Source organism: Rhamphochromis longiceps, linkage group LG22 (assembly GCF_057381845.1).
Source record: "Rhamphochromis longiceps isolate RC_006_pf linkage group LG22, R_longiceps_female_GT1.1, whole genome shotgun sequence".
Classification (NCBI taxonomy): Eukaryota; Metazoa; Chordata; class Actinopteri; order Cichliformes; family Cichlidae; genus Rhamphochromis; species Rhamphochromis longiceps.
The window spans coordinates 23,107,395-23,133,763 of NC_140577.1; the positions used below are offsets into that span (position 1 = coordinate 23,107,395).

The following is a 26,369-nucleotide window of genomic DNA, read 5'->3' on the forward strand; positions in this document are numbered from 1 at the left end:
GGCTTTGTGACCGTTTTTATGACAACTTTATGGGCTAAATTGGTAGGTTAAGTTGTAAAATTATACATTATTATGAGTTACAAAATTAAAATCATCACCATTCAAGTGAAAAAAGAGAAGTACTGACTATATCCTCATCACCAGTCACATCTTTTTGGCCAGCGAGCATGCTGCTTTCCTCGGTTTCACGGTCAGATCAACCCCTCGGTTGTTACATCTGGTTTTCATAACAACAAGAAAGCGCTGGTTGAAAGCGCCTACTTAAAGCTTCACCAGTAGGTAACGTCATTACATCGATCTCAGGCTTTACCTGGAATCTTTCTGCTAGGTTTAAACCAGTTAATCTGTTGTATATAACACGTATTCCACACACAAGACATTTGTGTTCTTTTTTTCCCCCTAAGGCTATGTAGTAATTAATTTCTGATCCTCTGGTCCTTTGAGACTAACTTCCACATTCATAGCGACTACTTTCACTGCCCCCCTGACAGTGATTAATTTAAATATCCTTGCTTTCATTGTCAGTGTAAATGTCTTCACTTCCACTCTGCATCAGCAAAAAAACAGCACCGGTACTTTAGAACACAACACACACAAAAACAACACTGGATTCGTCTATAGGTCTTTCTCTGAGCCATCCACTGTTTGTTGCAGACGTGATGGGAGCAGATTGGTCAGATTTCTCCAAAACCTGTTCCAATCCAACCTGTCAGTTTGCACCAACGGGATGATGGAACAGAGGAAATGACAGTTGTAGTAAGCCAGTGTGCTTTTGCTGCATTCACCCTCAGCAGGATCCGGCTTCAATTTTTGATCAAATGTCTAGCCTGACATTCTGTTAAATCAATACAGCTTGTATGAAAACAGTCTGAGCTCCTACTTTGGTCTAAAAATTGGGATTTGGGGCCATGTAAATATCTACTCCTCTGATGGTGACAGAATGAGCATGATATCTGGCATGAATTTCCAGATGGTTTGATATATGTGTGTGTGTGTGATTGATGATAGCTGTGACAGAAGATTGTCTTTCATAAGCATGTCCGGATTAGTTATGCAGTAACTCTTCTAGAAGTGTGGAGTGTCTGAGCTTCTCTTATGATTAATGAGCATGAAAACTAATTCACAGCCACTGCAAGCAGGTTTTGTGTTGTGCTATTAACAGTATTGTGAAACACACGCATACGTTAATGCTCAAAACACTTCCTCTAGTGCATATAGATGTACCTCAGTATGTGAAAGCAGGCAAGAGAAAAGCACTGGGTTTTACATAGCATTTTTCACCAAGGACATTACTCTGAGATTTAAGGTCACAGTGTCAGAAACAAAAAGTCAGTCACTGTATACCAAGCACAACATGAGAAAATCACATTTTTCTTTAGAGATGCATTGTATCTTGAGGCTGTTTTATAGCTGCAAGTATATTTCAGTATCAGTTTAATTTAATTTATGCTGTCTGTCTCTGCGTTGCACACCTCTTGTCAGTTGTGTTCTCTTTGGAATTAAATATATTTATTCCTCCGTTCAACATCTATTTCTCAACCCAATTGCCCCCCCCCCCCCCCCCCCGCCCACCTTCTCTATTCACACCCACCTGTAAACTTTTCACCTTCACTATATTTCTCCTTTGACCAACTATCCAAATTCCTTCTCGCGTATCTCTTGCCTATCTTCCATTCTCTTTGCTGTCTCTTTCCAAATCCTTATGCCTCCCTCGTCTCACTGCAGTCATTTTCAAAGAGGTGAACACCTGTAACCCAGCCACTATCACTGGGACCCTTTCCCGCATCTCCCTGGATGATGAGGACGATCCTAAGCTGGCAGCCCATCAGGAGGGCGGAGTAGGGGTCAACTTCAGCACTCTCCCAGGGAACATCCCCCCTCCTAACCTTATTGTACAGGTACACAATTAAAGTTTCTAAACTTCCAAACAGATTAGCTCATTCATTTTTCAACTTCCTGCTGGACATTATATTAACATTAAATTTTGAACACAATTTTGAAGTTGAACATGACAAAAAGAGATGGAATGTGTCTCATCGTATGAAGTTAAGCGGGATTGCTAAAGAAATAAAAAAGAATATAGTTTATCGAAAAAAATTCTGCTTGCAAAAAAACAATTTTATTGGGGTTTTTTTGTTTGTTTTTTTTATCTGCAAGGTTCCACCTCTGGGAGGCCTCAATGAGCTGAGTGAGACCCCCCTAAAGAAGGAAGTGAATGTGGACCAGCAGAGACAACAGGGACAGCAACGCGGCGGCGCTCCGATCTACCTGTGCACCGAGAGTGGCCTGGGCTGGGCTCGACCTCCGGCTTCATCCAACACCTCCCAGGACGGAAGTGCTGGAAGCGGAGGGGGTGGGGGAGACGGAGGAGAGGGGGGTGGTGGAGGAGAGGGGGACTACATGGTCTTACCTCGCAGGACAGTCACTTTCAAACCTGCAACACCCTCCTCCCAAGGAGGAGGCCTGGGACTGGGGGGTGAGGACAAGCCTCTCAACATTGCAGTGGAGGATCCTCCCTTCCCGCCACCTCCCTCTCCGCTGACCCTTCACCCGGCAGAGAGTGAGGCCTATCCGGCAGATTTTGTGCCATCCAGTGTGGGTGACATGAACATCACCATGAACCTCAACCGCTCCTTTGGGACGATCAAAACATTGCCCCATGGGCAGGGCCACTTGATGCCTCAGGGTGGTCTTGTGCACTCCCATGGAGGACATATGCATTCCCATGGGAATTCTTTGCAGCTAAAGCCGGGCCAGAGACCTTCAGTCAGACAGATTCTGACAGGGGGAACAACAGTGGAGAGAACCAGGACCCTGCCACGCAACCTGGGCAGCACCAATGCCAACACCAGCCTCTCAGCAGGATCCCTGGAGGTGGGTGATAGGTTGAGGACAAAGGGAATAAAGGCAACGCTGGTTGAGTTTTTTTCCACTGTCTCCCTGAATTTTACAGTGATAGCTATTCAGGTTGTGATAATGTAAGTAAAGTTATAAGTGGGTTGATAAAGAGGAGTGGAAGGATTCACAGTCATTAATGCCTGTGGAATCATTTTTTTTTAAAAAGAAAAATTCAGATCCACTCATTGCATCGACCGTCCTCTCAAAACAAGTTCATTTACACCAGGAAAAGTAAGACATCTTGATCTATCTGACATTTCACTTAACTTTAGGAACAACTAGATGGTCTTCATTTCTAAACTAACTGTTATCATCAATCTATCAATACCAAACACGTGTAAAGAAGAAAAATGTCTATTCACATGCCTCATAGTTCCGTAAGTGCGGCCTTCAAATGTGTTAGTTCAAATTTCGTGAGTTTCTAATACATGCTGTCTATCTTCTAGAGTAACAGTACACTGTGATAATAACACAGTTGTGTGCCTAAGTATAAGTCTGCTATAACAGCTGCTATTTTCAGATGAGTAGTATTTATAGCTGCTCTTTGAGAGGATGACCATTGAAATAAGTTATTCTCATAATGACAGACAGCTTCATAGTTTAGTGTCTCTGTATGAGTGATTTTAATATGTGTGTGATACCCCCCTCCACTTCCTAATGGTACAGGGCTTTGCAGCAGATGGACCAAGACTGACAGGATCAGAGTAAAAAAAATTCCCTGGTGAATGTCTTTCAGCCCACCTTAATTTTTGCAAACACTCACTGACATACTTTACATAGTCACATGCACAAATACACACTTTAGATCTTCCCTTAATGGCATCTTGCTGACTGCTGAAGGTTCATTAAAGACATTGGATGCAACATTTTCACTCTAAAAGTAAAAATACTTCACTCGGGGCAAAGGACTTTAAGGACGAGTCATTAAGACTCATAAAAAATCACTGTCAGATGAGTAACGAGTCCACTCATGAATATGGAAAAAAGAAGAAAAAAAAACTGAAGAGAAACCGGATGTAATTTACTGCTACAATTTCACCCTGTTAGGATATGTTTGATTCGGAGATGGATGTCAGAGAGTGCCTCTGAGGATTAAATCCGTGTTTTACTTTCCAATTGCAACAGGAAGACGTGTCGTGGAAAGATTGTGAAAAAGTACTTAGGGTGTCAAATGTACTGTTGATTCAGAAGCTTGTATGTTTAAACTCCAAGTGATGTATATCAGAGTGTGAAAATGACTCACTAAGCATACTATCCAATAATCGTGCTATCGAAACCAGCAAGTTCAAACGAACAACACCGCAGCACCACCGTGCCATCTGAACAGCAAAGTGTAGAAGGACAGAATCCCATATGATTTTTGTATGAGTGAGTTAGCTATTGCTTTCTGTGTGTTTCCATCAAAACATGCAATATACTGCACACGTATATGCATGTTGCATGCCTGCCATATTGCAAAGCTAATTCAATCATGGAATATCTCTGTTTAAGGTAAGGATTCCGCGATAATAAAAGAGGGAATGGTTGAATTCTCAAAGGCAATAGGACATCCCGGGAGAAACTTGCCTCTCTATCTGTTTGCATTTCTCTCCGTTTTAAAAACCTTGGCCGCCGTAGCATCAGATCAGCAACTCTGCCCTATCAAAGAATGAATACTGCTTTTAACTAACTGTAGAGAGCAGCTCCTCTCCCTGCCAAATGCAAATCTGGCAGACAGTGAGAGCCAGAGAGGAAGTCAGAGATGGAATGTAATTCAGTGCAATGTCGGGGCCAGATGAGTTGGAAATGTCTGCAGCTGTTAAATTGGCGGCTTGTGTGCCACTCACTATAGCTAAAGAAGCACTTAAGATGAGAGCGGTGGGGTCCAAACAAGATTAGAGGATGAAACACATCCCTCACATGTTTGTGGCAGCTTTTTTAATCTGGATGTCTTCAACAAATTCTCCAAAAATAGCAGAGAAGACGATTTACACCAAGGCTGTAGCGATTGTATTTGAGGGTATGTGAGCCAAGAAATTATATTTCATTGTAATTCTGGGTTATTCCACTCCACTAATCTCATTACGTTGAAATAGGCTGAACAATTTGCCTTTTTTTCCCATGACATTTGTAAATAAATGTCTGTATCATGTTGGGCAGCCGGTGAATATTAGCCGTCCTTTTGTTACTGAACAATGGCACTGAAAGATCCACAAAGACACTGAGATCAAGAGAATTCTGTGGTGGTCGAGGGGTGGTCATTGATGCTTTCTTCTCTCCCCCTGCCCCCCTCCTCTTCCAGAGGAAAAGAGTACGGTACTCTGAACTGGACTTCGAGGTAAGATCTCGGACCTCATCCCCCCTGTCATCAGCCTGTCTCTGCTTTCTTGTGCTTCTGCCAGGACTTGAGTAACGCCTAGAGGAGTAAAAAAAAACAACGCATTGCTAAACCCCTTCCCTTGCTCCTGTGTCTCCCTTGCTCTCAGATCAGTGACCTGTTTCAGACTTATCTTAAATAGTATGCTGTTTCTCCAACATTGGCCAGTCAAGCTGTCCCTACCTACAGTCTGTCTTTATGAACAAGCGGATGTGTTATTTGAATCTGGAAACCAAACCTTCCAAACGACATGCACAGTTAAATCCAATGAGTTTGTCATGTCTTTTTTTTGGGGTCCTGGTTGAAGAAACAGCAAAAGTAAAATGCTTCTTGTGTCTGGATAAAAACTAGTAATTCCGTCCTGGGTTGACACGTACCGTATGTGGCCGCAGTTGGTTTGCTGGTTATATCTGTTGGAACGAGATGGTTTGGCAGTGTCTGTGAGTATGTTTGTGTTAAAAATGACTCGAGTGTCCCGTGAATCGCCAGTCTCTATGCAATAAAATACAAGCCATCTCGTAACACTGCTGCCCTCCCTGTGAACTCCTTTGAGTATTGGCCAATGCAGAGACTGGACATTCACCTCCCGCCATGGACACATAACATTTAAACGTAAAGGGTATGAGTGAGGACAAGCTACTAACACTGATTACAGCTGATCATTTTACTTATCTGGCCTATTTATCTGGAGTCATCTGTGGCTTCTGCATGAACAAGGAAACTGGCTCTCCTTGAAAGCAACCCTTTTCACACCAACTGACTATTGATTTTTGAGAAAGAGACATAGAAGAACCTCTAAAACAGCAAAGTGTACACTTCTATGAGTTAATGAAAGGTAAATCCATTTTCAACCATGCTTTTTTTTCTCCATTGATAGAGTTGGCTCATCCCTTTAGACTGTCAAAAGCGAACTTCTTTTTTACGAATATACTGAATACTTAAACAAATTAGAAATCTAATTATGTGTTTCAGGAAAAGTAATACCTTATACTCTTAAGTTTATACTCTTTAGTATTTGACTTCAAGCTGGATATCTTGAAAGAAAGAGCATTCAATAAGAAAACATTGCGATCAATTTGGTATATCCCCTCTTTTATTTCGGACACTATAAAATGGTGGGACCAGTTGCTCCAACTGGTATTTACTAAGCCTGGTCTTTAGTGCTAAGTTGGCTCCAGTCTTTAGAATGGACTTGGAAAAGTCGTGTGAAGGCAGGGGCTACTGTCTAGCAGGTACCAACTGTAACTGTACCAGTATAATGCAGATTTTGAATAAACCCTGGTCCTAACTAAGCCTAAATGTATGTATAGTCATAGCAAGATGGTAGCTTATCTTACAGAATGACAAACTGGCCTAGCTGGACGAGCCTAGGTCCATTGAAGAACTTAGCTTAAAATTGCCCTTAAGCTCTGTTTGTGCAACCTTACTTCCAACCTTTTCTATAATGCACCGGTGTTGATTGTTCTTTATTTTGTATGTTACATTTGAGATTCTTGAAAACCTAAAACTGTAGTCAGTCAAGGAGATAGTAGCACCTTCTAACTGAGCAGAGATGAGAGTACCCACTCTGAAGTAATTGGAGCCAGTGCTAAGCGCCAACTGGCCAGTAAGTGTGCGGGTGTGAGTGCTGGCATCCTGCCCCTGTGTCACTTTCAACCTCACAAGCTGCTTTGACGATTAGCTACCGCCGAGCAGCTCCAGCACTGCCCATTAGCACGGAGAGACAGCAGTGGCACTGACAAATGCAGTTCGCTGTCAGAGAATTACAGATCCGGGTTTAACTCCCTTCGGGACAGCCACATTCGGAACACAGGGATGGCAGTTTTTTGACAAATATAATTTCAGTGAGGGTAAGAGTTAAATTCTAGCCCATCTGTTAGATTTTTAATGAGTTTGACAAAAAAGAAATCCTGATTTAACAGGATCACCAGTTAGCAAGAACCAGGCTGTGACAATGGCATTTTTGTCACTCATTTTCACCAGATATTCATGTAAAGGACTCGCTTCTGCAGCACTCACAGTTGCCAAATTCTTAAAGACAGAGGAAGTGGATAATGGATGAGCATGAGCCAGCAATCGATCGACAGTGTCTCGCTCTAACCCCCTTCTCATGGCTGGCATCACTGCAGTCCCTCAGCATTTTACCCATTTTCATTCCCCCTGCCTGTCCCTACACGGCTCTCCCTCCCTTCATTCTTTTTTTTTTTTTTTTTTTGGTTTGTTTCTATTTGCTTCATTTCTGCTGTCCCTTCCTTTCTTCCCTTCCAGAAAGTGATGCACACTCGCAAAAGACATTCTGAGCTGTACCATGAGCTCAACCACTCGTCCAAGTTCCACACCATAGACAGGTATAGCAGGGACCCAGCCATGTCCACATTCAAGGTAAGATCATTGCCCCGAGGCAGGATGGGAACCCACTGCACCCGTGCACCTCCACCTCCTATCCTATACAATACTTAAACCCCCAACGCCCCACACCCCCCATTCCGTGCCATTTCTGGGACGCAATAACTAGCTTCAAAGGAAGTGGTCAACAATGACTAAATATTATCAGCGCTGTGGTGGCGACATTGTATTTATTCGTAAATGCAGCTTTCAGCCAATTATAGGCATAAAAATTCCGAGCAAAGCTCCCACTCATTTACAAACATGAGGTAGATTTGAAAGCAGCTGTATTCATTATGGTTTCCTTTTTTCATGGCAAATTGCTGTCTTAGAAATGTGAAAACATTGTTTGCGCTAACAAGGAAATCTAAATGCAATGTGAATACTGTATACAGTGTTTTCATTGCCGCTTGATTAATTCATTGTTACACTTATTATCACAGTCCCGAAGAACTGAGCATTAACTGCCTTATAAATATTTCTTTAGAGGCACATTCTGTTCCATCTTTCATACTGTAAATTACTTTTGTACCTGATGTAATTGGCCTGAACCTCATTTATTTTCACTTGTGCTCGGTGCCTTATTAAGAGCCTATCAAATGAGTTGATCGCATGAGCTTTTAGCAGAGGGGTAATCAATCAGAGCGGATTAATGAAATCCGAATGCTGCAGTTTTAATACCTGTGAAACTGTTTGTCACTCCTTACCAAACTATCTCACCACAATTAATTACAGGAAAGGGAAAATAAAAGACAAAGAAACAACAACAGCATCTGTCCATACGCACAAATGGTTTCGTCTGTGCTTGTGTCGAACCGGCTAATGTGTCCGTTTAATTTTCTTTGTGCTGTATGGAAATGTTCTTTTAAGTGTGTGTCTATGTGTGTGTGTGCCTGCACAGGCCACGAGGTATGTGTCCATGGGGGGTGCCTGGGTGGGTACCTATGCACATGAGACAAAGACGCCTCCGTGAATCATTAATACATCATTAGCAGCAGACGAAAGAGTCCCCCGCTTGCTCCGCGCTGACCTTCAGAGGGCTACTTTCATTAAGATTTAAACACACGCATACACGCCTGCATTCCACTCATCTGCTGCGCTTTAGTGCGTGGAGCCATGATGAGTTAGCCAACCTTGATAGGTGTACTTTCCCCTGGCATCGATGGTATGCTGGTTTCACATCTAATTTACACCGCCAGAGGAGGAACAGAGGCTAGTCTGACATCTCTCATATTCCCCATGCTGTGAACACACACACACACAGAGGGAAACATGTTGCAGTTTCCCATTGCCAGAGCAGCGGCCTTTTACTTCACTCCTCATTTGCTCTGCGTCTTGATCAAGATTTTCAGAAGCGCTGGCTGACTCCACGTTCGCGCATGCCAAGCAACTACTTTATGGAGGAGAAGAAAAATGGCAGGCGCTCGCAAAAGAGCAAGCCATATATTAGAAGTCTGCGGCTCTTAACAACAGTTGCGCCGTAGCATGCTAATGTGCTTCAGAGGGAGCTCAGGTGTGCTTTGAGATTATGCCCGGAACGTTAAAAGAAGCGAGAGAGCAGCCACGAGTAATAGACGGCCCGTGTTTAAAATAATTAAGTCAAATCGGCGCGCGTATTTCCTCCTGGTTAATGACGTCACGCGAGTTATGATGTGAAAGGACAGCACCGGTACAGCTCAATCCTCCAATTCCATTATGTTAAAAGTAAGTAGGCCGTTCACTTAACTGCGAATAATTACACGGATAATGCTATCAGCGTCAGGTCTTTGACAGGCCCCAGCTTGAATTCGGCTCTGCTATTGTCAACATCTCACTTTGAGAGTCACCCCCAGACACGGACATGCTGACTATACAGTAATTATGGAGATGAGAGGGGTTTGTGCTAGTCTGTGCGAGCGGATGTGCACGTTCATACACTCACGTATCAGAGAGCCTACGTGTGTGGCAGCATGCCTCTCTGTGTGTGGATGTGGCCATAACTTGTTTCTGTGTGTGTGTGTGTGTCCACTTGTTCCTTCTTGTTTGTGTGTTTATCCGTTTTATGTTTTGAGATCACTGTGATGCACTGCCTGTGTTTGGAGCACATAAACTGTGTTTAGGAGACAATTACTGCATGAGTAATGATATAATCGTTTCATAATTACTTTAATAACCTCCCTTCTACAGCGTGTGACAGAGTGACAGTGATTTTCACATATCCTACATGAGTGATTTAATTGCAAACAAAATGGCATTTCGCGAGGGTATCTCCTCACGGGTGGACACCCAAAGTACCGTGGAAGTTGAAATTCACCTTTAACTTCATATGGCCAATTGACTTTGTCACTTAAGGACAGGCTCTATTGAGTGTCTCACCTTTTTAATGATGAAGGAGGTCGGCCAGTTCATCGCAACCCCTCGGTCCAGTTGTCTACATAATGTTATCATAAAACAGTGCTTTAAACAGAACCCTAAATACCCCTGTTGCCCTTCTAACTACCATGGCTGGTGTTCGCCCACAACAGGTCCCCCCTCCCCCTCCACCGAGGCACAACACTGAGCCATCTCTAGTTCGCAGAGCATCCCTGGTTTACAAAGAAAGTCAAAGTAAGACGTGCTAAAACAACATAAACCTTGTGGTGTAAAGCCCCTCTAATGCTGCTAAAGTAGGCAATGTACCTACATGCTACAGTTTGTACCTCATAGTTTGCCACCTTTTGTCCTGAAGCTGTGTTTTCATACAGTCATTTGTGCATTTCACATTGAAGCGTCTGCTGGTTGAATTCCTCCCCCCAGAATAATTGCTCAATTGCAGTTTATCAGCTGTGACTGGGTTAGTCAGGCTTTGGATTTCTTTACATGTTGATAAGTAGTGCGAATGGATGACCTTCCATTTGTCCGCTGTATTACAGAAGATAGCTTGGTATATACTGTATCTGAGCATTGCCTAAAACAATAAAAAGAAACACTGAACAAGCTGTCCTTGAAGGCGTAAGAGTTCAGGTTTATGAACCAGGTTTATGAACCTGAACTCTGTTGGAGTATGTCATAGTAATAAAGCGTTGCACCTGCAGAAGCATTAAAAATAAAATGTAACAAATTACACATTCATTATTATCATGGTGAGAATAGTAGGAATACCTGTATTACAATGATGCTAAAGATTTTACACACCCAGCCTTTTTCTGGGACATGTAGCTTGTAGGTTTTCATAAAGTGCACATTCAGTGCCCATAAATATTCTCCTTTTAAAACCTGAAATGTTCCAACCCAAGACAGGAGTTTAAAAGAGCTAACGAAGTTGGCAAGTTAATTATCTAGTTTAATTTAGATAGTAAATGTGAAGGTTACTTGACTAGTTTAAACAGCTAATTACAAATTAATCTTAAAAACTTGACAGCTGAGAGCAGGAATGAAATGCATACTTTTGTGCAAATCTTTTGTACCACTTTTTGAGAAAATACAAGAATGTTAACAGCAGATCTGTTAGCATTAAAGGAGGAATTAAACTTAGCAACCATGGTACTAGCTGCAGGTCTGCAAGAATTTATCATGTGTAATTACAGTAAAACAAACGGTGTCAAACTATACTACCTGTAGCTGCTCATTTTCCACCTGTCGGTGCTTCCTCATTGTGAAGTATCTGTATTTGATGAACCTTAATATTATGCTGAACCCCCCTTCCCAGTGGTATGGTGTGGTGTAACAGTTCTGTGCATCGTCGCGTACACCCTCATGCCTCAGCGTTCAGATAATGAATGCTAATTCCTCCTCCTTCATTAAGCCCTTTGCAGTTTCATATTGAAAATCTGGAGCGACTTTATCTGGACGGATGTCCAGGACTTGTATAGTGGTGTGATACAGGACTGGATGTTCATGAGTGAACTTTTTTTCTTAATATCCTGATTTTGTAATGTTTTTATGTTGTGAAAAAAAGGTGCGTCCATTGTGTCCATTTTCAGTGCCTGAGTTAAATCTTACGATCTAAACACCATAACCACATAATAAACCAGTCTGTAAAGACAACAGCCCATCCAAAATGATTTATAACCACCTCATAAACATGATATTATGTTCATAAACTCATGCACTAAAAAGGACTAAACGCTATGCACTTTTATGTGTGCTGATGAAACACTGAAAAATATTGCAAAAGGGGTCAGAAGAGACCTGATTCATTTTGCTCTCTTCAGGTAGGAGCTCTGTGTTGGCTGTGTTGGGGAGATGAGTGGATATCAGAAACACAAAGAGACACGGACACATTTCTTTTTTGCTTTCACATCTTATCCAATTTTCCATGTAAGTGCAGTGGGCTTACAGTGGTCTTAGGCATTACATGTACCCTCACAGATAGAATCAACACACTTCAAACTCCTGATTTTGCTTTTCTTGTCTCTCCTTTTTCTTCCAATCTCATACAGCCATATTCTTGTTAAATCTGTGCTACCTGGTATCTGGTAATCCTTATATTTACCAGATGTCTGTCCAGAGGCTGAATAAGCATTCTACTTAATAGACTGAAAAGGATAGGAAATATGTGACTGGAAAGAAGTAGGAGCCAGACAGACAACTGCAAGAGTCCCCATTAACCTCCATGCTGAAGATCACCTTGTCTATCCGTTCTGAAGCTAGCAGACATACTCCCGCAGTCTGAAAATAAATTTAAATTTGGCTCTGTGTTGCATATACTATTGAAAAACTCATCAGAAACACTCCTAATGTCTTTTTCAGCCTAACACAAGCATATGCACTATATTGCCAAAAGTATTCACTCAACCATCCAAATTATTGAATATAAGTGTTCCAATCACTTCCATGGCCACAGTGTAAAGTCAAGCACCTAAGCATACAGGCTGCTTCTACAAGCATTTGTGAAAAAATTGGTTACTCTAAGGCAAGGGTCTCGAACTCCAGGCCTCGAGGGCCAGTGTCCTGCAGGTTTTAGATCTCACCCTGGGTAAACACACCTGAATCAAATGATTAGTTCATTACCAGGCCCTCTGTAGAACTTCAAGACATGTTGAGGAGGTAACTTAGCCATTTAAATCTGCTGTGTTGGATCAAGGACACATCTAACACCTGCAGGACACCGGCCATCAAGGCCTGGAGTTCGAGACCCCTGCTCTAAGGAAATGGAAATGATTAGCAACTCATCTAAGAAGTGGTAGGCCAGGTTAAATCACAGAGCCAGGTGAGTGGATGCAGAGTCAGAGAGCTTCATGGAATAGGTTTCCATGGCCAAGCAGCTGCATCCAAGCCTTGCATCAACAAGCGCAGTCCAAAGCATCAGAAAGCACATAGGATGGCACCACAGGACTCTAGAGCAGTGAAAAAATATTCTATGGAGTTGCGAATCATGCTCTATCTGATAATCCAATGGACAGGTCTGGGTTTGGTGGATGTCAGGAGAACGGTACTTGTCTGACTGCTCTGTGCCAAGTGTAAAGTTTGGTGGAAGGGGTGTTTGGTATGGTGTGGGGTTGTTTTTCAGGAGTTGGGCTTCAGTCCGAGTGAAAAGGAACTCTTAAAGGTTCAGCATACCAAGACATTTTGGACAATCTCGTGCTCCCAACTTTGTGGGAACAGTTTGGGAATAGCCTCTTTGTGTTCCAAAATGACTGCATACGAGAGCACAAAGGTCTATAAAGACATGGATAAGCGAGTTTGGTGTAGAAGAACTTGATTGGCCCTCAGAGAGTCGTGACCTAAACCCGATAGAAAACCTTTGGGATTAATTAGAGTGGAGACTGGAGGCCAGGACTTCTCTCTAACATTTGTGTCAAAAATTCCCAGAAAAAATGCCTAAACCTTGAAGAAAGCCTTCCTAGAATAGTTGAAGCTATTCTGAGCTGATATCATATTAAACCCAATGGATTAAGAATTGTATGCCACTCAAATTTGTATTGTCATGATTCGAGTTTTGAGGAGAAGACAAACGACTGCATGGTCTCAGTAGATGTCAGAATAGTGATTTTATTACACACTTCTAAGACAGAAGCATGGGAAGACAAGCGTACAGCCACAGATCTCCAAAGAGTGGACAGCTCCCCATCCTTATATAACCCATGATGACGTCACACAGTCAGACCTTACTGGAAATGATAACAGTTTGGGCCTGTTCAGAGAGTTTACCTAATATGGACATCAACTGCTAGCTTTTAGAGAAAAACAAGTGTGTATTACATTCGTGCCTTTTGTGAAAGTATATCTATCAGAAAACTGTCCTCAGACGACCCTCCTATTCTTACTAAGTGTGTGTGTACACATGCATGTGTTATATAAGAGCGTGCATGTACTTTAAAGGCCTGTGTACGTGCAGAACTGAACATAGAACTAAGGCAGGGTCCAGCAGGACCCACAGGCTTCTGAGTGGTTACAGAACTGTGAAACAGCTTTAAGCAAATAACATGAATAGTCCAGAACAACAATAGACTGATTAAAGTACTGATAATCTGTGTAGATTAATGTTAACATAGATGTGGTTCAAAGATTATTCTGTCAACTGGTTCAACAATGGTAAATGATTAATGATTGATCCTTCTGATTATAACTGTGATCATAAGAATACAAAATAAAATATCTCCTGGTCACAGTATGTATATAAAGGCCGACGAGTGAATACTAAGGGCAGTATATTGTATTCCTCTTACTTCTTTGATGCGTTGTTTAATGCAGACACATAGCAACTGCGAACGGGGTTTGAGAGTTGTACAAGTTAGTCTTAAATTGTTAGCTGTTATTTTGCTTTGTTGACCCAAGAACAGCAGTTACTGACCAGGAATCAAGTGGTTATTCTGTACAGTTACAAAGTCATCTGCCCACATATGAGAATGATATCTGCAGTGATAACACTTGTGTTACACTCTGCTGAAGTGGACAGAAAGTGGGCCTTCACATTAATGCTAATGATGAAAACAAATTCAAATCCTACTCTGTTTTAAGTACAGTAGATGCTCTGACTGGGGCCATATGGCTAGCAGATGGATGGAGTGTAGTTTCATTGTGCATTCCACAAACGAGGCAGGATACAAATGGAGTCAGTGGGGTTACTAAAAGACAGAGAGCATGTAACACAGTATGTATTAGCATTAGTGTCTACACTAATGTTTAGATTTAGAACAGCTTCTTGGCCTCTGTCACTGTGGAGTTAGCCTGTCATTTTCTATCCATTCCACAGAGTTCAGAAGGTCATAACACAAATTTGCATGCAGTGCCCAATGATGCAGTGTTGTGCCTCGCTGTGTGTGGGATGGACGGTGGGTGTGTGAGTGTGAGAAAGAGCGCTTCCACTGCATAATGACTTGGCTGATGTATTTTTTAGCTCTCAGATGGGTTATATTTCCATCCCATCGTCTGCTGTGTTCTTGATTAAATGAAGCGTGGATTGGCTTCCCTCTCCTGATAGACAGCGAGGACTTACGCAGAACGCAGCGGGAAGGAAAAAGGAGAAGCGAGGGACAGAGACAGAGAGAAAACAAGCCTTGCTTTGTTTTTTATTTTCTTTTCTTTTTTTACTGATGCTAGATCAGAGCAGGAACGGCAAATTTTCGATTATGAAAGCATGTAGCAATTCAGCCTGAAATGGCTGTAGGGATGTGTGAGAATTACACGATGAAATCCTTGTCTGTTAGGCTACATATGGAAGCATATTGGTGCATAGTCTGTCTAGGAGGATACTCCATTAGCCTTCTCCATTAAAGTGAGGTGAGACTTGGGTGCTGTCTTAGTGATATTTATTGATATTCCAGCAAGGTTTTGAGGCCACTGTAGGGAAATTTAGCCAGGGTAATGTGCAAGCTCCGGGAATGTTTCACGTAAAATGAAGATGTATAATTTTAAATGACAAAGAAGCCAATTTTTGTTGACTCAGTTAGGGCAATTTGCCTGCACTTGCAAACCCCGTAGGTCTCGATAGTCAATTTGCCGGCATTAAGCTAAGGAGTTTCAATTTCACATTCCAGCAATAAAGCAAGTCCTCCCCTCTTCTTCCTCTTCATATCTCATTCTCCCCTCTATTCGTCCTCGCAGCTTGACATTTTCCCTCTCGCTGTCTCCCTCATTTTCCCATTCCTCCCTCTAAACTCAGCCCTGGGTGTCACGTTTGAGGCATTAATTGAATAATTAATTCCTCTCATTAGCTTGTTTTTAATTATTTCCTTGCCTCCTCCTCCCCTTCTCCATGCCGAGTATAAATTCATCAGCTGTTTTCATCCTTCCACACAAATTGCCCATGAAAACTGAACACTTGGCGAAGTATAGCGTTAGCACACTGGCTCTATCAGTGGCTCCTAATGAGGGGACGGGTAGTCCAGGCGGAACAAGCCTTACACTGGCTTCGTGCACCAACAGGCACAATACTAATTTAGCTCATTTAGTGTCCTTGGGCCAATTAAAGGGAGGTGAAAAGGTCCAAATCACATGCTGGAACTGTTTTCTCTATAGAAGCAGTGGCCTTGGATTGCAGAGGCCCAGACAGCAGCAGCAAACCAAGCCTGTGTGTCTGATTGCTCGTTTGTTTGCAATGTGTTACACTAATGGAATTTATTTACCCTACATTCTCCAAATTTGGCTCCTTTGAAGGGCCTTATTACTTGTGACACAGATTCTTTCCCAGCTAAGGGGGTAAACGGTGCTAAGGACTGCTATGCATGGACAATTTTTGCCCCCTCCCAACCCTAACACCTAATATATTATGCCAGTGGTGAATAGGCAATCTAGATTCAGTCATTACCTTGATGATATAATGAAATAAACACACAGAAATGTTGAAACAGGCAAGGTCCGGTTCAGTGACCCTGAAGCCCACTGATAGATGCAAATGACCGTTGTATTCTGGCATCCACTCAATCTGCTCCTGCATTGTTTGATGTTACTTTCATTTTGTTCTTGTTTAACTGTGATTTCAGTTCTCTTCATGTCCAGTCACAGTTTGAGTTTATTTATGTATTCACACATGTCAAGAACCTAATTCTCAGTGTCTTTTCTTTGCCTTACTACAACATTTTATTGATTTCTCTTTTTTTTTTTTTTTTCTTCCTGTTTTATGTCCTTTGTTTGCTGACTGGGCTTTGTGTTGCATGCTTGTTGTCATGTCCCAGTTTGAATGTAGCCAGACAGTCAGCAGAACCATGGGCATCCAAGTCAACAAAGGTAAAGTTAACCCACTTACCCACAACCCACCTGTCATCTCCCAGAGACAGCCTGCCACATTTCTCACCCACACTCAGACACGATTTCCAATTCCACAGTCCAAATGAGGGGAGTTCTGAGTGGCAGAGAGTGGGCCTCATCCACCAACATTGTAGCAGAGGCTTCTAGAGATGGCCTTAGATGTTTGTGCTGTAGCGTTGTTTGAGTGCGTACCCTCCCACTGACTCCCTACGTGTTCTCTTCACTTTGCTTTGTTGTGCTTGCAGCTTGTAGCGTTTTCTACCTCATAGCTTGCCTGAAACTTTTAAGTGCAGGGCAAAATTTTCTGCTTTCTGGCTCCAACCTCTTTACCCAGCGTTAGAAGGTGTATTTGGGGTATTGCAGTGCTAGTAGCAACATGAGTTCAATTTTCCCCTGCTGTATCTGCAAAAATATAATGGAAAGTACATTTCAGGACCCCCATGATTCCTCATTAAACAGCAGTGGAGCGCTGCAGGTGAGTTGCTTTTGTGTGCTAAATTGCGAAGGTATGTAAACCTGTATTGTTTGGTACAGTTGTGAGCACTGATTGTGCATAAACTCGGCTTTTAAAGGGTAGTTGTTTAATCGCAAATTGCCATTTTGATTGATGAAAGGCAGAAATATGAAGGTACTCATTATCATGACTGAAGCATGTAAGAAAAATGAGCCATAAATTCAGCCTTCAGAAATGGTCCATTAAGTTTAACCTATTGCCTAAACCCTAATATGCTTGGCTTTTCTAGTGGCTTTTGACGCATATAAATAAGGTATATCAAAGTCTTCTTGTGCACTTTGGACCACTTTCAGCATGATTGCTGTTTTTAGGGCACTCCCCGGAAGTCTCGTTATGACCAGTTGCCCTTGTGTCTCTGTAATGTTGGCTTCATGTCAAAGGTAGTTCAGTTTTCAGTTTCTCCCACTGAAAACGCTGCAACAGAATCCACTTTGCGCTATTTCCGTACCTGGATGATTGAGCGTGCATCAAGACATGAAAGCTGCACGGTTGGTGCTGGAGAACCAGCTGTTATAACCAGTGATCATCCTCCATAAGAATTGTGGGTGGTTTAAAATAGGATTTGTTTGCTCTATGCGCAGATATGGAGATCCATGGTGCGATCACAGTCTGTCACATCCAGGAAATAAGGGGCCGTAACAGCATCACACTTCAATATGATTATAATGGGACTTCCTGGGAGTGATCTGAAAACAGCTAGAAAAAGTGTGGACATGCCCAAGACAAGATTTTGCTCACAGCTTATATTGACATGATCGAAGAAAGAAACAGTAAATCTGACTCCTGAACATTGGTTTTTTGACATTAAAGGGGAAGACTCTTTAATCTAACAAAGCAGCACCATTTTTGCATCTTTTTATCTAGTCACACACATCAAGACACACTTCCAAACACCCACACAAACTCTGCGAAGCTCTCCCTGAAAGAAAGCTGTGCAATTCACTATTTTATAGAGAAAGAAAAGAATAAATACGAACATAGAATTGGGTGTTTTGCAAACTTTTTGCAGAAACTTAAAACTATGTAGGATAAAAAAGAAAAGCTTGAGTCAATATGTTCGATATTAACTGCTGCTGGGAATCAATCTGGGGCCGTTCCTGAGGCGGGCTGGGAGTTAGAGTCCAAATAATGAGTCCCCACCTCAAGCTCACCGTGGCATAAACACATAGTTGTATGAAGCTGCTGATCTGTCAGCACAATAACCAAGAGAACTCCAATGCCAGACGCCTTTGGACTAAAAAAAAAGAAGGATAACATTGCAACGTTACAGCCGGGGAAACACGGTTTATGTATTTGAGCCAAAGGCAGAACCTTCAGAGTCAGCAGCGTCCACTTTATAGCCCAGCTTGAACTTTTTTTATGTGCTATGTTAACACCTACAGTGTAAAATCAATAATGCAGATAGCGAAGATAGCATTTCCTTGCACTAATAACCAGATTAGTTATCTTCTTTCAACATCATTCCAAAAACATGAGCTTCAAAGCCCTCCAGCACTGTGCAGGAGGGCTTCAAGAATGAGATTATACTCATACTCGCATCCCTTATATAGTAGTCGTAGTTACTGTTAGTTACTGTCAGCTGTGTAGCATGTAGAGTCTTTTCTTTCACTCTGTCCTCGCATTCACAGTTCACCTCTAAGCACTGACGGATCAGGATATTGAAAATATAGGCTGTTCCAACACATTTCAACTGTAACCATGCTGACATTGATCACTGTCTGCACTGTTTCTGTCCATGTGTGCATGATGTGTGTGTGTTATATATATATATATATATATATATTTTTTTTTTTTTTTTTTTTTCGTGAGAGCTGGTGAGAGAGATGGAGACAGGGAGAGACGAGGGGTAAGGTGTAAGCTCAAAGCAACAACTGCCTGCTCACCTGATGAAGGTGTGGGAACAATGCTGTTGTTTCAGGGCAGAGTTGTCAGTGACTGTGATCCTCACCCCCCACCTCCCCCTCACCCCACTCCCTCCTCCTCTGTCCTCCTCTCTCTCTCTCCCTCTCACCCCGTCCTTGTCTTCTCCTTCCCATTTCATCACCACAGAGGGAAAAGCGATGGAGCATTTCGTCTGCCGGCGGTGAAAAGAACTCATCGAGTGTAAGTAGAGGGGGTTTCTGGCAAAGAGAGAGGGATGAGATGGGGCTCGAGGGCAAGGAGGGAACGGAGTCAGGCAGAGATGGTGAACGGGAAGGGGTAGACACGCAGTAGCAGCACAATCGCGTTAACCTAGTCTCCCAGGGATAAAGTTGGGCTTAACTGCAGCATTACCCACAGTCCTGCATTACAAAATGTTCCTTCGCCAGCATTTAGCATGCAAATTGGCTCCTAGATTATGCCTTTTGTATTCATTTTACCAACTGTCAAGCTGTGACGCAGGGAGAATGATAATCAGGCAGATATTGCCCCCTAGCGCCTCAGCAACGATCAACACACACTGCGAGGGGGTGGGGGGGGAGTGCTGTGCAACTGCAGATCAATGAGGTGTGTGTGTGTGTGTGTGTGTGTGTGTGTGTGTGTGTGTGTGTGTGTGTGTGTGTGTGGGTGGAGACAGACAGGGACTGAGGGTGTGAATAACTCAAAATGAGTTATATGTGAGTACTTCAGAGGAGTTTCTGAAATAAAGCAAAGGTAAGATTGTGGAAAACAAAACAAAAAAGTGAAAGCTGCAAGAGAGCTACTGGGAGGTGGTGATGAAGAACAGAAACAGTAGAGCTCTCTCTCTTCTTAATTATATGTCCAGACGGGCATCTACTCTCAAGATGACCAGTGAAAATACTTTAAATATTCATCTTCTGAATGATTATTTTAGAAGATGAATTTCCAGCTCAGTAAGAACAAAGCAGCTGGATTCATTGTGTCTGGAAAGCATCACAAGTGGTCCACCTTGTTCTTTTGTCTTTGTATGTTTTTGCTCCACCAAGAGTCATTTGTTCCAGCGATCCCTGGGGTCTTTCCCCGTTTGTGTCTGTGAAATCACTGTGTGAGATTGCTGGGAGATAACGAGTCCAATTTGAATAATGGCCCTTATCTGATGAATAATGCCACCTCCTCTAATTCCATTTTTTGGCTAATCCCCCGACATGTATTTTACATGCATGGCGGGCTCATCTGCAGGCCGCACGCTTCCATCACAGACCCCATGCTTAAAAGCTTTCATGCTTTTTGTGAGTTTATTTCTGGTTTAGAGAGTTAGGAGACAGAAGATGTGTGCCATTTCTGCAAATGGCACACATCAGAGGTAGCAGAGGTAGCATTTTTGATAGGTAACTACTGAAATCTTGTCCACGTTCCTTAATCTTCACTTGAGAGTAAATGTCACTGTCTTCTGTTGATGGTAATATGCAACAATCAGTGCAAGAACCTTTACAGTGAGACTTGAAATGGACAAAAAAAAAAAAACCCTATATATATATATATATAGGGTTTTTTTTTTATCTGTGCAACTTACCCATATCAAAACTTGGAAATCAAGGTTCATATGGAAATGCTAATTTAGTGCACTGTTACAACCCTGTAAGTGCAGTGCTAAGAAATTTGTTTGTTGATTTGTTGAATGTTGCGGTGTATCCATCTCCAAAACTCCCTGCAGGCTAAATAAAATGTTCCCATTGAATTGTTTTTACAGGATTTTTTTGAAACATTTTCCCGATTTTCGTATTCCTATTATTCGTATTTCTTTGATTTAATTATGCTCACCAGACACTTTATTAGGTACACCTTGCACATACTGTGTTGCCGACTGGACTGCCTTAATTCTTCATAGCATAGATTCAACAAGGTGCTGGAAACATTCCTCAGAGATTTTGGTCCATGTTGACATGATAGCATCACACCGTTGCTGCAGATCTGCTCTGTCAGGCACACACCAATGATGTGAATCTACTGTTCAACCACATCCCAAAGATGCTCTAATTGATTGAGATCTGCTGACTGTGGAGGCCAGTGACTACAATGAACTCACTGTCATGTTGAAGAAGCCAGTTTGAGATGATCTGAGCTTTGTGACCTGGTGCGTTATCCTGCTGGATGCAGCCATCAGAAGATGAGTACACTGTGTTCATAAAGGGACTGACACGGTCAGCAACTAAAATATACTGTGATGTTTCAGTGATGCAAAATATCCCCTCCAATATTACACCACAATCAGTGAGATGATACAGGGCAGTATGGATTCATGCTGTTTACACCAAATTCTGACCCGACCGTCCAAATATCAGAAGCAGAAATTGACAAAGAAACAATTCAGACTTGGCAATGATTTTCCTATCTTCTGTTGTCCAATTTTAGTGATTACATGCAAATTGTAGCCTCAGTTTCCTGATGTTAGCTAACAGGAGTGAGCTTCTGCTGCTGTATCCCCGTCTGTATCAAGGTGCACAACATAATGTGCATTCAGCAAGGCTCTTTTGCACATTTGTAACGGGCAGTTATGAGAGTTACTGTTGCCTTCCTATCAACTCAAAGGATCCTCACCATTCTCCTGTGTCCTCTGGATTTACAGAAAACATTCCAAAAAAGAGAAAATATCCAGGAGCAAAAATGCCTTGTTGATACCAGAGTATTTTTTTGCAGAAAAATCTTAATAGCATTTAGGCATGCAGACATGGTCTCGGATTGCTGAATAGCTGCCATGTGATTGTGTGGTTTGATATTTGTGTTCATGAGCAGTTGAACAGGTGTACTTGACAAAGTGGCTGGTGAGTGTATCTAACATTGTACTGGCAAACTCATCATATATCCCTGTTGCTGTATTTTTTACTTTGAAGTCTGAATGAAGACTAGATGAAGGCAGGGGGAGAAGCTGTTGAAGGTCAGTGATGTAATATCAGAGCCAGATTTATGAGCTCAGATCTCAGTCCCACAATCATAAATCCAAATTCAGACATTGGATGTACAGATAAGCCAATATGCTATAATTGGCAGCGAGAGAAAAACAGAGCATCACAGACCCAGAAGCAGAAGGCATGAGCTTGTTAGTTTAGGAAAAAAAGTAAGAAAAATGTAAGTCCTGTCACCAGGAAGCCCCAGAAGCTGTTATCGTGTTGATATACACATATATCAAAAAAAAAAAGAGAGAAAAAAAATGAAACAAGCAGTGAGATTACATCCATCAGTGATTGGTACTGGCCAAGAGTAATCGCTACAAGTCCAACTTGGCAAGGAACGAGAGCGGTTACAAGATCACACGGACGGTAAACAACTCAACAGTTCAGTCTAATTATCGAAATCATTTTATTTGCCGGTAAAACCAAACGTCAGCGCTCCCCTGTGCTGGTGGCGATCATTTATTTTACATGACGACTGTGTTACCCACAGATACAGCGGGTACACAGGCTGAAAAATATTGCACTTCTGATATCTCGTGAAACGCGGTTATTGCTCTGGTCGTTAAACAAACTTCCTAGGGTGGTGCGTGTGCTCTGCTAAAACATCTCTCTCGTGAAATTACATTTACACTTCAGTTTTTGCACAAATTACACTCGGTAGACCTTTTTATGAGTGATAAGCATGTTGCTTATCACTCATTGGTCATCAACCTCCTTTTCCTCTTCTTTTTTCCTCTTTTCTTTATTTACACTAAACTAAGCAGATGAGTGCTAGTTGTAGCCTGTAATTAGGAAAAGATACGGGGATAATATTATCTTGTAAAATGTAATTCTCCATCAGACGGCATGAAAGCGTTTTCAGAATTTTCCTAACATGGTCGTCCTCCTGCCCCCTCTCTTTGTCCTTCTTCTCTATTAGGACAAGTCAACCCCAGAGGACCAAAGCTCCTGGGACAGCTTCAAGACCATGACCCCCGAGCTGTCCATCGTGCCCGGGGAGCAGAAGGACCGGATGGAACTGCACAATAAAAACTGGGACTCGTCCTCGGCTAACACCCCCGACTCATCCGAGGGAGACTTCCAGACTGAAGTGTGAAGACACGCAGACGTGTGAAGACACCCACTGAAACAGACACGCTCTCTCGTGCCGAGGTGCAGATGCACACAGAGACACCGGACTACTGAAAAGCTATACATAGGTACACGAGTTCTCTGCAAGGATCACACACACTCTCTACTACTCCCCGCCTCCCCATCTCCTGCGATGTGCTCTGTCGGATCCCATAGTGTATGTTTACTGCTGCAGCGGACAGACATGGAAAGAAGACTGTTCTACTCTATATTTTCGCAAAGACTATTGAAAAGAAAGAACAGGGGCTTGACATGTCTGTGACTGATTAAAAAAGAGAAGATTTTTAAATGAACTTTAAAAGAAAAAAGGAAAAAAAACTATGAGAAACTTATTTCCGAGAAATTGTCTTGATTTTATTCTGGAGAAGATAAAAAAAGATAACCTCTTTCAATTGTTTCATGACTTTGAGGTGGGGGTGGGAGATATTTGTTTTATAGCAAGGGGAAAAGATCTCACTGAGGTTTCTCACACTTGGGTAGCCTCCCCTCCTCCTCCTCCCTTCCAAGGCACCCTGTTCTCAATTTGCTTTCCCCCTTGAGAATCAAATTGGTCAGTCTTTATCTATTCCTTTTTTCTTTTCTTTTTTTCTTATTTGAACGGACAGGGAATGTGGGGGCGGGTGGGGGCGGAGGGTGGGGACAGAGCCTCTCGATGATATGTGCCATCCTCTCTTCTGTTTTTCAGGTTTCATTTCAACACTTTTATTCACCCGTTCCTATCGCACTCTTTGTGTTAACATCACATTCCTTCACTCGGTATGTTTTTTTTATGGTTTGGTTCCCCAAAATAAAAAACAAATGTCCTCCCCTACAGGAAAAATAACACGACTGAAACAAATAACTACCAACCGAGTTGTGTTCTATGGTCCCATTGATGAAAAAAGAATCGATTCATTTGGAGAATTTGGTTGGGTTTGTGCTTGTGATGCTTTTTCATTCTTATTATATATCTATTTGTTTTATTTCCTGTAAACAGTTACACAGCACATAAATGTGAGCTTGCTTTCTGACATAATGTGCACCACGTGAGATCCCCCGCCCACTGCCCCCAATAGAGGGAACAAAAAAGGATGCGACTCATGCAGATTCATGCATCTCCTTCTTTTCCCCTCTGCTGCTTAAAGAAAAGAGTAGTATAAGACTTAAATATCTGACTCCATTTCAACCATCACCAGTCGTAGTAAAGCCAGAAAAGAAGAATATCTCAGGCACTTCTGCCTACAAGGAATGCTTTTGAGATCCTTAGAAATGTGCTGCTTTAGAGTGAAGAATTGATCAGTTTCCCCCAGTCAAAAAACCTCGGTTAGCTTCAAATGACCTGAGGAGGATTTTGAATCCAGTAATGAGACATCACACGATCCGAGGACTTCATCACGAGCTCTACAAACATGCCTTTCTTTGCTTACAGCGCCGCTCCTCTGTTGCTCACTCTGCCCACTCAGTGTCGTGCTCCTAGAAGGCATGAAGTCTAGCAGCAGAGCAGAGATATGTAATTCCCCGCTCGCAGAAAGACGGGGAGGGAATCACAGGTTATAAGGCTACAAGGTGTCAGACTGAAGAGGAGCCGATGGTGATGTTTTCTGCTTGACATTCTACCTCCGTACTTCAGCGGTTACAAAAGGACGACCAGTTTTCTGCTGCTGCTACATTAGCACATCAGTCCTCCACACACCAGCAGAGAGAAAGTGTCAGAGAGTGCAGGATGAATTCAAATGATAGCTCCATAACTTTTCTGTCTATGTTCAAAGCAGCTGCCATTAATCTAACAGTGTGGATAGAAAAAAAAATAGAGACAGCTTATGGGTGAAGAAACGAAGAAAAATGGTAGCCGAGGAGGAAAGTTCTAAATATACACAGCAAAAAAGAAAAAAAGCCAGAGGCAGGCAGAGATGCCGAGGAAGGGGAGCGCTCAAAAACAGTAATTATCCGGGGATGGCGATTTGTCCTGACATTTTCCAATGCAGCCCTCAAACCATCTGTTTAAAGATCCCTAATGTGGTAGTAGAGCAGCACAGCGCAGATGGTGAGACAAGAGCGCGGCCCTCCTAACCTTTCAAGTTAATCAGCCGATAAGCAAACCTACAGCTCGCCCTCTCTCAGAGGAGCGAGATAGGTTTGATCCCAAGTTGCCAAGCTAAGGTCACATTCACCTGACCTTCTGTGAGGAGGCTCTGCTTTTCCAGATCTACTGCACAGTGTGTCCAACAGAACAAAGCGACTGTCTGCCAGGCCCCCATGTGAGTCCATGAGAAACCAATCATTTGTAGACCCCCCCCCCCCTTCCCATCAGAAACCCACAACAATAGTCAGGTTTGATTTTCACACAATGTGACGTTTTGATACAGCCCCCCTCCCTGATTTGTTTATTGCGGCGTGAACAGCTTCAGGCGCGGTGATGAATGGCTTTTAAGTTTTCTTCTCGGAGTAAATGGTAAGTGAGACGCTGCCTGTCTGATTGAGATATTCATCTTGGGTCTTAACATTTCGAATCTTCAACGTTTTCCTCTTCTGCGATGCATATTTAACCACGAGAAGATGCCGGTCAGAATGCCATCTCAATTTTTCTTCCTGTCAGTCTTACAAGAATCAACCCACACAAACAAGTACAAAGCTAAGGAGAGAAAATTTGCAACTCAACTCCATGTTCAAGCCAACTTAACCCCCCCCCACCCCCCACCCCATGTTCACCTTCGCCCTCCACCCTGATGCTTCAGTGTTAACCCGACTGCTACAACCATCCAACATTCCTGGTTTATTACTGAAAACTCATCCCTTTCTCCATTTTTGTTCTTTTTATACATAAGATTGTACAAAGTAGTCCTCTAATGTTTTCATAGTGTCTTTTTTATATGAAAATAAATTTTCAAATCGATCCCGGTGTGTTGTGTGTGGGTGTGAGCTGCATCAAGGGCATTTGCGGAGGAATACAAGTAGCCTCTGTCTTGATTTGGAGTGTACAATCCCGTGTTTGGGGTTTTGTTTTTTTCACAATACCACTTTGGGTGTTTGGGCATGACAAACTTTGTTAGCCAGCAGCACTGAAGCTTAACTGTGACCAATCAGAGGCCCCGCTGGTCTGTCTGAAAATTTAACAAGAACATTT

At 42.5% G+C, this 26,369-nt stretch overlaps 1 protein-coding gene across 1 annotated transcript in view; it reads left to right on the forward strand.

Moving 5' to 3' along the window:
- Window positions 1–26,093, forward strand: part of adgrb2 (adhesion G protein-coupled receptor B2) — a 257,215-nt gene extending 231,122 nt beyond the window's left edge. Inside the window, exons 31-36 of the mRNA XM_085395366.1 lie at window positions 1,726–1,898; window positions 2,158–2,874; window positions 5,180–5,215; window positions 7,523–7,636; window positions 19,353–19,406; window positions 23,055–26,093. Of these exons, the coding sequence (XP_085251492.1) occupies window positions 1,726–1,898; window positions 2,158–2,874; window positions 5,180–5,215; window positions 7,523–7,636; window positions 19,353–19,406; window positions 23,055–23,231 (1,271 nt within the window). The 3' untranslated portion in view covers window positions 23,232–26,093. The remainder of the gene's footprint in view (window positions 1–1,725; window positions 1,899–2,157; window positions 2,875–5,179; window positions 5,216–7,522; window positions 7,637–19,352; window positions 19,407–23,054) is intronic.
- Window positions 26,094–26,369: the final 276 nt, after the last annotated feature.